Raw genomic sequence first — 13,632 nt, 5'->3', positions numbered from 1 at the left:
CAGCAAGGACAGTCAAATGGCCTCGGCAACTGCAAGGACAGGGACGGGAAGATGTGAAATGATGTTCTGTGGGAGTGCCTTGATGGGGGCAACCAGAGCCTCTGCTGCAAAAGGAAGCTCATTAATAACAGCAGAGAAAGGATGTAGCTGTCTGGGCAGTACCAGGCAGGGAGTACCAAAGTGACACAGACATGAGGGACATGCTGCAGGTCAGAACACTGGTTTCATTAGATGCTGGGAAGAGTGGAAGTCTTCGTGCAGGGAACCTCTGATGTCTTCCCTGCACAGGGTATCTAGGACAGGGTCGGCTGACTAAGGCTGGAGAAGGCAGAACTGCAATTGGCCACTTTGGAAATGAGGACACGTGCAGGGGCAGACAGACCTATCCCTTCCCATCCCAGGTTCTCCATGCAGATTTTAGGGCTGGATCAACAGCTGAGCAGGAGCAGAGGGTGCCCAGGGATGAAGGTGGTAGAGGATGCAGAGGTGGGGAGAAAGGCTGCCAAGGAGCTGGATGGTGTCTTCCAAGAGGCAAGTGAGGGGTAGATGGTACAGGGACAGGAGGAGCTGGGGTGCAGGAACAGGAGGAGCTGGGGTACCTGGACACGAACGATGGCTGATGTGCTGCGAGGCACTGTGCCACGGTCACTGGCTGTCACAGTGAAGATGTACTCGGCACGCTCAGTCCGGCGCAGAACTGTGGCTGTCCGCAGCTCTCCGGTAGCCATGTGCAGAGTGAAACGCTCTGCCCAGGCTCCTGCAGAGGGAGGGAAACACTGTTGGGAGAAGCATGGAGGAGGGAGGGCAGGAGAGGGTGGGAAGGAAGGGGAGTGGGTGTGGGGATCCCAGGCAGTGGGCACCCATCCGCCGAGGTGATGGCTGCAAGGCAGAGCAGCATTGATTTGCCAGTTCTGGAGCTCGTACCTATCAGTGAGTAGATGATGGTCCCATTCTCCCCCTCGTCGGGGTCCTTGGCCTGCAGGGAGGCGACCAGGAGTCCTGATGGCTTCTCTTCCAGCACCTGCAGCAAGGCCCAGGGAGCAGTTGAGTGGCACAGGGAACCTCTAAGATCACCCCACAGCCCCTCAAGCATGGCATGAGGTCTGCACTGTCTTGCACCAGCCCTGCACCTCACCCACAGCACAGACCCCTGGCAGACAGGACCCACAAGCTGTGCCTGAGGCTGGGAACATGGAGCAGCCCACAGCAATTGGCCAGGGGAGGTTCTGCCTCACCAGCCCTCCTCTCCTTCTGCCCCATTTAACAACACACTCGGCAGGGTGGGGGCACACTGAAGGGCTGTGGGAGGGCACTGCTTCACCTGTGTTACACATGGAGCCTCTGCAGGTAGGTAAGTGCAAGGCTCCACAACAGCCCTGGTTCTTTCTGCCCCAACAGACCCCTTCAGCTGCAAACGGCCAATGTGTGAGCCCTTGACAGCCCAGAGCCAGCCTCCCCGGCCACAGCCAGGGATCTTCTCAGTTCCCACAGTTAGCCAGGGAGGTTTGCCACCTCTGGAAGTGCATCTGGCAGACCTTCTGGGGCTCAGGTACCTCAACCTGGGGCTTTTCCCTTCTCTCCTTTGTTCCTGGGTAGCACCACCTATCTGTAGGTACTTTAGACCCCCATTTTATGCCAGTGCAGCACAAGACCATTGAGACATCAATTACATGTGCTCAGGTAACCTCATGTCCTGAGGGGAGCTACCTCCTTTGCCACAGAGACTACACAATAGAGCATGGCACACAAACACCTTTTCTGGATAGCTATGGAACTGGATGCCTCCCCATCACTGTCCCGCAGCACCTGTCAGGTTTTGGAATCATCCTCAGCAAACATCCCCTCCCTGCTGCAGTCCTGCCCCCTCCAGCACGTACTCTTTGGTGGAACAGGACTCCCACTCAGCACAGGCTCTGCTGTTCTTTCCACCCCAGCAGATGCCAAATTCCCACCTCAAGGGGACAGACCTTGCATTCCCATCCAACCAGCACATCCTGTGGAAGAGACCACCCTCCCAGACCCAGCTGTGCAGAGTGATCTGACCACTTAATGCATTTAGGAAAGGGACAAGAGGAATCCAAGCAGGATTCTGGAGAAGAAGATGCAGGTTTCCAGGTGGAGGTGAGGGCCAGAGCTGTTGCCCAAGCTGCTGGCACTGTGCTGAAGCCCCGGGAGGGGAGACCAGAGGAGCTGGACTCGTTCAGCCAGGATAGGCAGTGCTGGGACTGTGCTCTGTAAACACTGGGAGAGGGAGGGAAATTCCAGAGAGAGAGGACAGCTTTTTAAGCAAAAACACAATATTGGCACAAGAACAAATGAGTATAAAATGGTCAGAAATTAGTTTAGGCTGGAAATGAAGAGATGTTTTCTAGTACCAGATCAAGGAATCTGGAACAGCCTTTCACAGCAGTGATGGAGGCACAGACCTAAATACAGCCTGGCCCTTGATGAAAGGAGGGTCTGCATGGACACCTCTACGTGGGGCCACAATTCAGAGGCCCCTTCCAACCTCTCCCCGCCACAGGCCGGGGCAGGGTCTGCCCCCACTGCCCTCAACCCAGACTTGAGTGGCTCCTGCTCAGCAGGCAGGGACACTCTCCCCTTCCATGAGCAATCAGACCCCTTTGAGAAAAGCAGACATGTCAGAGGAGTTACATGAGCAACACCCACACAGCCCCACGTACAAATGCCACTTCAGTCACACAAACAGGAATAAACAGCAATAGCAGTGGGCTTGCCTCTGCAAACTGGTAAGACAGTGGCCACATGGGCACATTTGGGTCTGCCCACCCTGCCTGAAGGTTGCTGCAAACACCAGCCTGGTCCCAAGCTCACAGAGCCATTCTGGCCACAAGCACAGCTCTGGCAGGGGCTGGCAGTGGATATACAGAAATGTGAGAAACATGGTACATATGGAACAATTCTCCTGTGAACTTCCCCGGCTCCCAGCCCGCTGTGGCTCAGACACTTCCCGAGCCACAGATCATATTTGTGTTCATCAGCCTTTGATGGACTTTTTTCTTTCCATGAATTCATCTAGTTTTGAACCCATGCAACTCTGGGCAATGATTTCACAATTTAATTACATTCTGCATGAAGAAGTGCTGCCTGTGTTTATTTTAAACCTGCTGCCTGGTCAGTTCTTATGGAGCTGCCCGGTTTTGTGTTATGAAAAAAGCAACTCCTCATTTCCCCATGACTCTGTGCACACATGTGTGATATTCCTGCAGCTTTGTCCATGTCAAAGAATGTTTTCTTTCTGCTTGGAACCATTATCTGCCAGAGATCCCAATAACATCTTTTTCTGAATGGTTTCTAGCACTTCTGCTCACTTAGAGAATGGAACCGGACAGAGAGCGTGGGCAGAATCTGAGCTGATGATGAGCTGATCACCCAAATATCATCTGGGTGATGATATTTTCTTTCATTCTGTTTCTTTTCTAATTAAACTCAGCATTTGATTTGCTTTTTTGCCCGCGCTGAGCCTGGTGTGGCACTTTCACAAAGCTCTAGGCTTCTCCCCAAACAGAAGCAGCCAGTTCAGAGCCCACCACTGTGTAAGTGCCATCCATGTTGCTTTCCAGCAACTTGCTCAGCAGCAGTGATTTCATCTCCCATCTTCTTCCCTGACTCAACAGTGAAACATGATCCTTTTACAGGTCTTCACAGGCAGCCCTCACCTTGAATGCTTTAAATAGACCAGTGACATCAACCACCACATCTTTGAGAGGATACAGCAAAATACCAGCACCAGGGGCACCCCCTCTGTGAAAACAGGCACCCTCTTCCTTCCCTTCGCTCTCTCTCCCCTCTCCTACCAATCATTCCCTGGGAGGATCCATTACTGCAGACCCTTTGCAAACACCCCTGGTCCTGCCAGCATTATCACCAGTGTGTTTCATCTCAGAGCCCCACAGCTGATGCTGGAAGGTACTGACACAGAACCCTCCTCTGCTTTGCCTGATGAACACTGACATGAACGCTGCACTGAGAATGTCTGCAAGAAATCATGGAGCTTTGTGTTATCATCCAGTTTTCACTTCTTCCTCCAAGTCTATCTTCTACATCCAAAACATGGCTAGCAGCGGGCTGTTACGGCGCTTCACCCTTCTGTATCTCTGTTTCCAACACCTGCAAATCGAAGTGCCCAAACCAAAGGGCCCAAGCAGGTGTTTGCTCAGAGCTGCTGCAGCATTTACCTGCCCTCAGAGCTCTGAACCCATCTCAGCCTTGCCCTGTCCCCTGAAGGATGCATCTGCTTTCATGGTCTCTTTGTAAGGGCAGAGCCCTCCCAAGCTCTAGCAGGGCACTCGCAGCACTTTGTGCCCCCAAACACTGGGATCAGCTGCAGATCCTGCCATGCAGTGTGTCACAGGTGTCCCCGCACAGGAGCAGGGCTCACAACAGATGCCAGGTGCGAGCAATGCCACATCGCAGAGCCCATCCAGTGCACCCTCAGCCATGCCATGGCTGGCTGGTCCCGGGCCTGCTCTGGTCCCAGAGCCTTGCTCAGAGAGAGGGCAAGACTAACTGTGCCCCCTTTGCCTCCTCTAGGGTCTTGGAGATGTGCTCACCCAGGCCAAGCCCTGCCAGCAGCTTTGCCAGCAGAGCAGGGCATGCACGAAGATGACTGGGCAAGGGATGACTGTACCCTAGAATGGGAAGGGAAGAGGCAATGAGCAGGGAAGGCCTGGCTGGAGCTGCAGAGTGTCCCCAGATCTTGTGTCACCCAGCTGGCTACCAACACAGTCCTGTCGGCTCTGACCTGTCTGGGGTGCACAGCTCAGGCAGGACGTGTGACAGAGAGTGGCTGTCACCATTGTGATGTTTCTGACCCAACCCAGAGCAAGGGGCTTTGAGCACACAGCCTGATGTGCAGCAATGGACGCAGAGTGGGCACGGCCATCCAGCTGCAAGCTGTCCCTGCTCTGTGCCGAGCAGATGAGGCCAGGGCCTGGCTGCCCATTGTGTTCTGCTGCTGCCAGCGCCCCTCAGCTGGCTCCCACGAGCCCTCGCCACTCATGATGCTCTCAAGGACACAGCTGAGCAGAGGCAGGTGGCTGGGGGGCTGGTCCTCACCCAATTCTCCTGAGCAGTACCCATGTAGCTGGGTCTGCAGCACATGCAGTGCCCGGTGACTGCTGCCACCAGAGTGCTGAGGGAAAGCTTGGCTGGCAGACACTGTAGATTCACAGAAAACTCTCGTGCGTGCCAAGCCCAGCTGGACAATGCTTTCTTGACCTCCCAGAAAGACAAGTGGCTGTACCAAAAATCCCCAGACCTAGAAGGTCATGGCCTCCTATGTCTCCCTGCTCATAGTTGTCTACCCTGGCTCTTCTTTGAACCTGGGTCAGGTTCAGGGCTCCTTTTGCTGTGCCTCCCTACATGGACATGTGAGCCAAGAGCTTCTGCCCGCTGGCCAGTCCTGATTGTGCCAGAGCCCTCCAGAGGCCCTGCCTGCTCTGTGCACTGGGATACCTGCATTGCCCAAGGACATGCCCATCCTACCAAATCTCAAATTTACCAAACTATCCTGGCTGCTGCACAGATCCGACTCATGCCTGCTCATCTCCCACTCTAAAACTCTCCTGGGTCCCCCTGCCCACCCCCTTTTCCCCAGCAGTACCACCTGCCCCCACATGCAGAGGCCATCAGGCCCCTGCCTCATTGGTGCTCTAGCCTGCACCCCTACCTGCACAGGTAGCTCCTGACCACTGCCCACATGGAGGAAAGCAGGAGCGTTGTCATTCTCATCCAGCACCGTGACATAGATGGTTCCGGTGGCACTGCGGGGCGGTGCTCCCCCATCCTGCACAATCACCAGGAGCTGGAAGCTGGACTGCTGCTCCCGATCCAAGCTGTGCTTGGTGCTGACCTCTCCTGTGAGGGAGAATCCCAGAAGGGTTTGGATGGGAAGGGACCTTCAAGCCTATCTTGTTCCACCCTGCTGCCATGGGCAAAGACACCTTCCACTAGACCAGGTTGCTCCAAGCCCCATCCAACATGGCCTTGAATACTTCCAAGGATGGGGCAGGCACAAGTGAGGGACACAGATCAGTGGGGACACAGCTCAGCCCACAAGCTGCCTTAGAGCAGAGCCTGTGCTCAGCTGTGTTATTCAGGTGTGCTGCTGGAGCCCAGCACTGCAGGGGCGGTAAGGTGAATATTCTGTTGCTGCATTGGCCGGGCTGCCATCACTGCTGCCCCACCCTGGGCTTTCTCACCAGCTGGCCCCACCTAGGAAGCCAGGAGTCTCTCACCTGTCTGTGTGTGGATAAGGAAGTTGGGATCGTGCTGGAGCAGGCGGTAGGTGAGCCGGCTGTTCTGCCCTGCGTCCCGGTCGCTTGCCATCACCCTTCCCACACTGCTGCCAGGAACCTGATTCTCAGGCACGGTGAAGAAGTACCGCTCCTCGCTCAGCCGAGGGCTGTTGTCATTCTCATCAGTGATGCTGATCCGCACGGTGCTGGTGCCAGTTTTCCGTGTGTCCGCCGCAGCCCCGGTGCCTCCCACCGAGGCCAGCACCGTCAGCACATACAAGTCCCGTGTCTCCCGGTCCAAGGCACTCTTGACGTATAGCCAGCCACTCTCAGGCACGATGCCGAAGCTGGCAGCGTCCCCATCTGCACGCAGGTGGTAGGTGAGGGCCGTGGATTCCACATCGTGTGCCAGGGCCCTCACCTGAAGGAAGTGGGTGGAGACGGGAACACCCTCCTGCACCTCCACACGGTAGGTGAGAGTGTCAAAAATGGGTCCGTTGTCGTCCTCGGCTTGCACGTGCACCAGCAGCGTGAAGGTGGAGCTGAGCTGGGGAATGCCACTGTCCCGGGCCATTATGGCCAGGCTGTAGGCTGAGCTGGCCTCATACTGCAGGGCCCCAAGGAGCCGCACTGCCCCTGAGGCACGCTCCACAACAAAGGTGCCCTCACCCCCCGACACCAGCTCAAAGGTCACCTGTCCATTGGCACCACTGTCACGGTCCTCGGCCTGCACGGTGTAGACTGTAGTCCCAGGTTCTGTGGCCTCTGGCAGCAAGATGGAGTCGGAGGGAGTTGGGAATGCCGGCACATTGTCATTCACATCCGATACAGAGATCTTCACACGTGTGTTGCTGTAGGCGGGAGGTGAACCGCTCCGGGCCTGGACATCCAGGATGAGAACTGACTGGGACTCGTGATCCAGAGGCAGGCTGGTGCGGAGCTGCCCTGAGGCCGAGTCGATGGAGAAGTAGCCATGAGGATCCCCCGAGGAGATGGAATAGAAGATGTCATCAGCATGACCTGTGGACAAGAAGTTGCAATCCAGCTCACTCCCTCAGCCCCATGGTCGGGAAGCTGTGGCCCAAGGTGTCCAGCAGCACTGGGCCCATGTGCACAGAGGCACAGGTGTGCATACACACTTGTGTAGGCACAGGTGCTGAGTTGGGTGACAATCGCAGGGTGCACATTCAGATGTGAGTATGTGGAGCTCTCAGAGCAGGGCCACTCCCTGAGGATGTGTGGTGGGTGCTGGACCTCAAGGATGATATGGGGACAGGGAAAGTGGCAACATGCAAAAGGGACAAGCCCATACCTGGTGGGTTCTGGGCCTGGACAGCCCCCACACTGGCACCCTGTGGCACGTCCTCGGGCACGGTGAAGAAGTACTGAGCTTGCTCAAAGACAGGGGGTGAGACTGTGCCCTCCACGATGCTGATGTTTACCCGGGCATTTGGCTGTGCATGCAGGCCCCCCCCATCCTGAGCAGAGATCACCAGCTGCACCAAGGTGTTGGCTTTGCCACTCAGAGACCATGACAGAGAGATGATACCTGAGGAAGAAAGTCATTGATGTGGCATTGTGCTGCACCCCTGGCACCAGGGGACAGGTCAAACCATAAGCTGGAAAAGACAGACCAGAAGGGGCAGGAAGCAATGTGCATCACAGTGGGAGCCCACCGTGGAGAAGCTGGAGTGAATGAGTGGAGCTCTCCCAGGAAAGCCTCCCCAAATCCTCCATGCTTAATCTTACATCCAACTCTGAGCTAAGCAGTGGCACAGGCTGTGGGACATGAGTCAGAAGACAGGTCTTGGGAGAGGGAAAGGAGGGGAAAGGGCGTCCAATCTGGGGCACAGGATGAGTGTCATAACACAGCAAGTGGGCCCTGGGCTGGCAGGGAGGCTCCGCAAGGGGATGTAGAAGTGTAGGACCATAATCGATAGGCCCTACAAAGGAGGTGGCCCTGCATTGGGAGGGCTGGTAGGGCTTGTCTCATTCCAGTCACCTGCTGGGAACTTGAGAACCAGTGTGCAGGTCTCCCAGTGCACCTTTCTGTCCTGCTGAGAGCCCCTGGCACCATGCACCCATGCACCCACTTCCCCAGAAGAAAGTGCTCTGGCTTCAAACAGATGCAGCCAATGAGAACAGTGGGATCGAGAGTGACAGAGTTATAGAGGAGAGTTAACTGAGCTGGAGAAGAGGGGACTGGCAGGGACAAGAAATGAAGCAGGATACAGCCTGATGGGGCAAAGCGTCAGCACACAAGAGGAAGGGCACAGTGAGTCAGGGATGGGGAATAGGGAGAGGAAGGAAGACAGGACAAATGAAGAACAGAACATGGAGCAGAAACAAAAAGTCAGGGAAAGGGTTGGTTACCAGAGGCTAAGGAAGTTCAGCAGGGAAAGATGCGGCAGGGAGAGGAACAGATGTATGCTGGAGACAGACTGCACTGCTCAGGTGGCCAAGCAGTGATACTCAGGCTGGTTTTGACACCTCCCACATCAAAGTGTTCCAACTGCTGCCTGCTCTGGCTGCCTGCCACTTCTCACCTGTGTCCTTGTTCAGGGAGAAGAGCGGGGGCGAGTTTCCCAGGACGATGCGGTACGTCACTCTCCCATTCAGCCCCTCATCCTTGTCATGGGCAGTGACACGCAGCACAGCTGTCCCTGGCATGCTCTGTGTGCTGATGCTGGCAGCGTACTCCAGCGGGTAAAACACTGGCCGGTTGTCATTTGTGTCCTCCAGGAACACCTTCACGTACACCATGGAGTTCAGGCCGCCCTGAGGAGGAACCAGATCAGAGACAGTGCAAGGACAGCAGCATCCCCTGCACAGTGCTGAGTCAGCCACACTGCATACGTGGCCTCACTAGCACTCACCCCATCCACAGCAGTGATGGTGAAGTCGTAGGCAGATGTGCCCTCGTCGCGGTCCAGGGGCTGCACTGTGCATAGCTGCCCTGAGTGCTTGTCAATGCTGAACTGTGTGGGGACAACACTGCCAATGCCAGAGCCAATGGAGTAGGAAAGGGAGCCAAATGCGCCACTGTCTGCATCTGTGGCTGTCACCTGTGTGAGGGAAGGCACTATCTGAACAGAACAGACCACCAGCCAGACCCAGCCCAGCACCCCCACCCCACCCCAGTGCCACCCTCTACTCCACAGCCACAGTCGCCACACCATCCTCACAGCTGGCCACCATGACGCAGTGTGACAGCAACTGTGGCTCTTGTCCCAGACCAGCCACTGCTTCTTCTGCAGAACATGCAGCACCGCAGCAGCAGCAGCCCCTGCACCTCTGTTCCTTCTTTTCTGCAAAGACACTCAGGATGGGACAGGAAGAAAGTCCTGTCACTGTGGCCCTGGCTCTGTCCTGCTCTCAGAGCTCTGTGTCTAGCAGTCCCAGACACTGGGCAAGAGGATGGAGGGTGGCACTGCTCTGTGACAGTCCAGTCTGACGTTGCTTGTAGCACAAGAACTGCACCCTCTGTGACAGACGTAGCAGGAGGATGAATGCTGTTCCCTGCTTGCCCTCCCCAGCTCCTCCTTGGGCTCCTACAGAGCTCAGGTCAGCAGAAACAAACTCCTGACTCCACATCCCTGCCCACAGCTCCTCCACCAGCTGGGAGCTCCATGGAGAACAAAGCTGGGGGACAGAGCTGGGGGAAGGCAGCTGGGCCAGGCCCGGGTGAAGTGGAGTTCAGGCCTCGTCAGCCACAGCTCCTCCCCGCAGCAGCCATGGGGCCTCGGCTCCCGCATGAGGAGTGCAGGAACGCCACGCGCGCGCCAAGTAGAGGGCCCGGCTGGGGGCTGCAAGCCCAGTCATCAGGGATGGAGGAACAAGGGTAAGGGGACACAGAACAGCTGGGCCCGGAGGGAACAGTCAACTGGGCAGGGATGGGACCACCCTGTCCCGACCAGGAAGGGGAGGCAGCACCTGAGACACCCCCACCAGCCCTGCTGCCTGTGGTCTGAGGGGCTGCCTCAGGGAGAAACCGAGACTACATCTCCAGTGAGCACTAAGCTCCTGTGCAGAGGATCTGCTCCCCAACCCTGCAGCAGCTGCCAGAAGAAGCACCATGGAACAGGATCCCCCCTCCCCACTCCAGCTGCAGAGCACTTGGAAACACAGGTGCTGTGACAGAACTGGGTCAGGAGGCACTTTGGGAAACTGGACCCATCTGCCACTCAGAGCTCACCGCCCCCCTCCCCACTGCCCCAGCCCATCTTCCTGGGGAACTGCTCAGCAGAGAGTACAAATCTGACTTCACTGACATCACTGGAGCTCATACGCAGGTTACCAGTACACTGGGTCCATGTTGGCTGTCATTACTGGGGTACAGCCTGTACCCACACCCCAATGTGCCTCTGCCATGCCCAGGATACAGCCCTGTACCCACACCCTGGTGTGCCTCTGCTATTCCTTGGATCAGCTGCCAGCCTTCTCCACCACTGCAGACGGAAACGCATATGAAACTGATCAGCTGCCACAGTGACTGGAATAGGTACTATATGGTAAACTAAGACTTTTCTTTCCTTCAAAATGAACTACTTCTCACTCTGAAAATTACCCAAAATGCACGTCAGCTGCTTTAATCACTATACAGCAACACGCTCTGCTGCAGAGTAAAATAGTAGCTTCAGGCTCCTTAGGCCAGGGGCTGATGCTTCCAGAAGAGCCTCACTTCCCCACTGTAACCATCTTCTGATGGGTGCTAACCTTGGGAGTACCCAAAGGGGGAATATCCAGCTTCCTGCCACAAGCCCTGGGTCAGGTTTTAGGAACAGGGGAGCTCTCACTAATGCGTAGTGCAGCACCATCTCCCTGGCAGCTTCCTGGTACCCAGAGCCAGCTTCCAGCAAGATAACTGGTGGAGCCAGCAGTCTGGTATCAGAAGCAGCCCTGGCTGTGCAGCCAGGACAAGGTATCCCATGTATCTAGTGCTTCACCTTCCCATCCTGTGGTGGGACCATCTGTGGACCACCGGTCCAACACAAAACTCTGCCCATATGAGCCTACACGGGGTCTAAGAGAGGTCACATCACTGGTGCAACCACAACTGGAGCCCTTGTCTGCCTTGTCTCCCTTGGATCAGTGATGCTAAACTGGTGCCTAGAGAAAAGCCACAGGAACATCAAACACCTGCTGGACCAGGTAACAGTGCTGGCTGAGTTTGGGGCCACTGGACACTTTGCTCTGTGCTCTGCCACTGTGTGCAGAGGGAGGGGGGCTGTGGCTGGTGCACCCCCAGTCCCAGCTCCCTGCCTGCAGACTGCTGATATCCCATGTGTGAATCCCATGGGATGGGGCTGGCTGACTGCCTGTGGGTGGCCCAGGCTCAGCAGGGCCTGGAGAGTCCCAGGGACAGCAGGATCTCCACTGCAGTTGGGTGATGCCTCCTAGGGACTCCTGAGAGACATCACAGGGGTCCACCAGTCACCAGGTATGGCAACCACCTCATTTCAGCTGGCATGTGCTGCTGCAGACTCAGAGCACACGCAGTCTGGGACAGGGACACATTTTTAGCTATGAGGGCAATTAGCCACCAAAAGGGCTCATTAAGGCCTGCGGTGAGTTCACCACTTGTGGAAATTTTTAAACCAAGCATGGATATTTTTCCAGGAACTTTGCTAGAAGCTAATGCGGGGCAGCCCCAGGCTCTGTATTTAGCATCCGCCCCAAATCTTGGATTCACAGCTGGCTTTACTGCAGCTCACTCATGAGACTCCTGATGTTTGCCTGAAAAATAGAGGGAAACAGGGTCAAGCTGCCTCTGGAACTGCCCAGGAAGCTCTCCACTGGGGCTGTGCCAGTCCTGCTGCTTGAATATGTGGGAGCAGGAGCCAGGCCTCTGAGCCTGAATGGCGGCCCTATCACCCTCTCACTCTCACCTCTGACTTCTGAACAGGGTCTGCACAGCCACTAAAGCATTTAAGCACAAGGACATCAATGCTCTGCCAGGAGACTCCTGACTTGAAGCTGCCAAGGAGGCAGCAGTACCTGAGGAAACCAGGATCACAGACCCCTGGTCTCCCCAAGACTTGCAATGTCCCTGCCATGCAGGGATGGCATGCCGCTGGACCTGCTGTTCACTAGAACGGAGTACTAACTGGGGATGTGGCAGCTGGCAGTAGCTGTGACTGCAGTGGCCATGAAGCAGCAGATTCAGGATCCTAAAAGGAGTGAGGAAGAAGAGAAGCAGAGTACAGACCCTGGACTGCAAGACAGACTTCAGCTTTCACAGGGAACTGGTTGATGAAAGGGATCTCATGGGAGGCAGCACTGAAGACCAAGGCAGCTCAGGAGAGCTGGCAAGCCTTCAGGACAGCACACTCCAGAACAGTCCATCCCAGTGCTCAGGAAAACACAGAGACGTCAGCAGATGGCCTGGGGTAAGCAGGGGCCTCAGGGCTAAGCTGCCATGCAAAAGGTGGTGTATGCTAAGAGAACTGGGATTGTTCAGCCTGGAGAAGAGAAGCTTTGGAGTGACCTAATTGTGGCCTTCCAGGACCTGAAGGGAGCTGACAAGAAAGACTGAGAGAGGCTATTTATAAGGGTCTGGAAAGACAGGACAAAGGAGAACGGCTTCTCACTGACAGATTGGATATTGGGAAGAAGCTCTTCCCTGTGAGGGTGGGGAGGCCCTGGCTCTTGGGTTGCCCAGAGAGGCTGTGACTGCCCCATCCCTGGAAGTGTTCAAGGCCAGGTTGGACAGGGCTTGGAATAACCTGGTCTAGTGGAAGGTGTCCCTGCTCATGGCAGGGGGGTGGAACGAGAAGATCTTTAAGGTCCCTTCCAACCCAAACCATTCCACAATTCTTTGAGATGGGCACGAAGGCAAGATACATAGTAGGAATCTACAAACATTGCCAGGCATGTCAGGAGCATGTCAGCAAAGTCAAAGTTCAAGCCTGAGTGTGCCAAGAAGAGCCTCTACCACTGCGCTGGTAGTAAAGGGCTGAAGAAGGGCCCATTTCTGAGTGTGGTCAGTGATTTAGCAGCAGCAGGCTCAGGTAAGACTGGAACACTCAGTGCCTCCTCCACCTTGGTCTCTGCCAGCCTCCCACGCCTACACGCTGTTCAGAGGCGTTCAGAGAGCTACCAGAAAGGGGTGAAGATAGAGTCCGTTTTCTTTAGAGAGACTGATCCACGTGAATCCATGGGACTCAACAGGCTGCATCAATGGATGCTGACAGAAATGGATTTGTAGGGCTGCTCTTCACACATGGTGCAGATCAGGGGAGATCCCTGACAGCTGGAGGAAAGCAAATACCACGCCTCACCTTCAACAAAGGCCAAAAGGATCATCTAAGGGTCTACATTCTTGTCAGCCACACTTTGGGGCCTGGGAGAATCATGGAGTGGGTCTTGTAGT

The 13,632-nt window shown here is 55.7% G+C and overlaps 1 protein-coding gene across 1 annotated transcript in view; it reads right to left on the bottom strand.

The window, feature by feature from the left end:
• DCHS1 (dachsous cadherin-related 1) overlaps window positions 1-13,632 on the bottom strand; it is a 45,177-nt gene that overhangs the window by 15,558 nt on the left and 15,987 nt on the right. The window contains 7 exon segments of the mRNA XM_042017667.1: window positions 600-757; window positions 925-1,021; window positions 5,693-5,880; window positions 6,261-7,280; window positions 7,573-7,809; window positions 8,807-9,038; window positions 9,137-9,325. Of these exon segments, the coding sequence (XP_041873601.1) occupies window positions 600-757; window positions 925-1,021; window positions 5,693-5,880; window positions 6,261-7,280; window positions 7,573-7,809; window positions 8,807-9,038; window positions 9,137-9,325 (2,121 nt within the window).

Source organism: Corvus kubaryi, unplaced genomic scaffold, assembly GCF_017639235.1.
Source record: "Corvus kubaryi isolate FWS band 111438036 unplaced genomic scaffold, C.kubaryi_AGA036_p1.0 114, whole genome shotgun sequence".
Classification (NCBI taxonomy): Eukaryota; Metazoa; Chordata; class Aves; order Passeriformes; family Corvidae; genus Corvus; species Corvus kubaryi.
The sequence above is the reverse complement of the archived record's forward strand: the minus strand, read 5'-3'. Positions and strand labels throughout refer to the sequence as shown.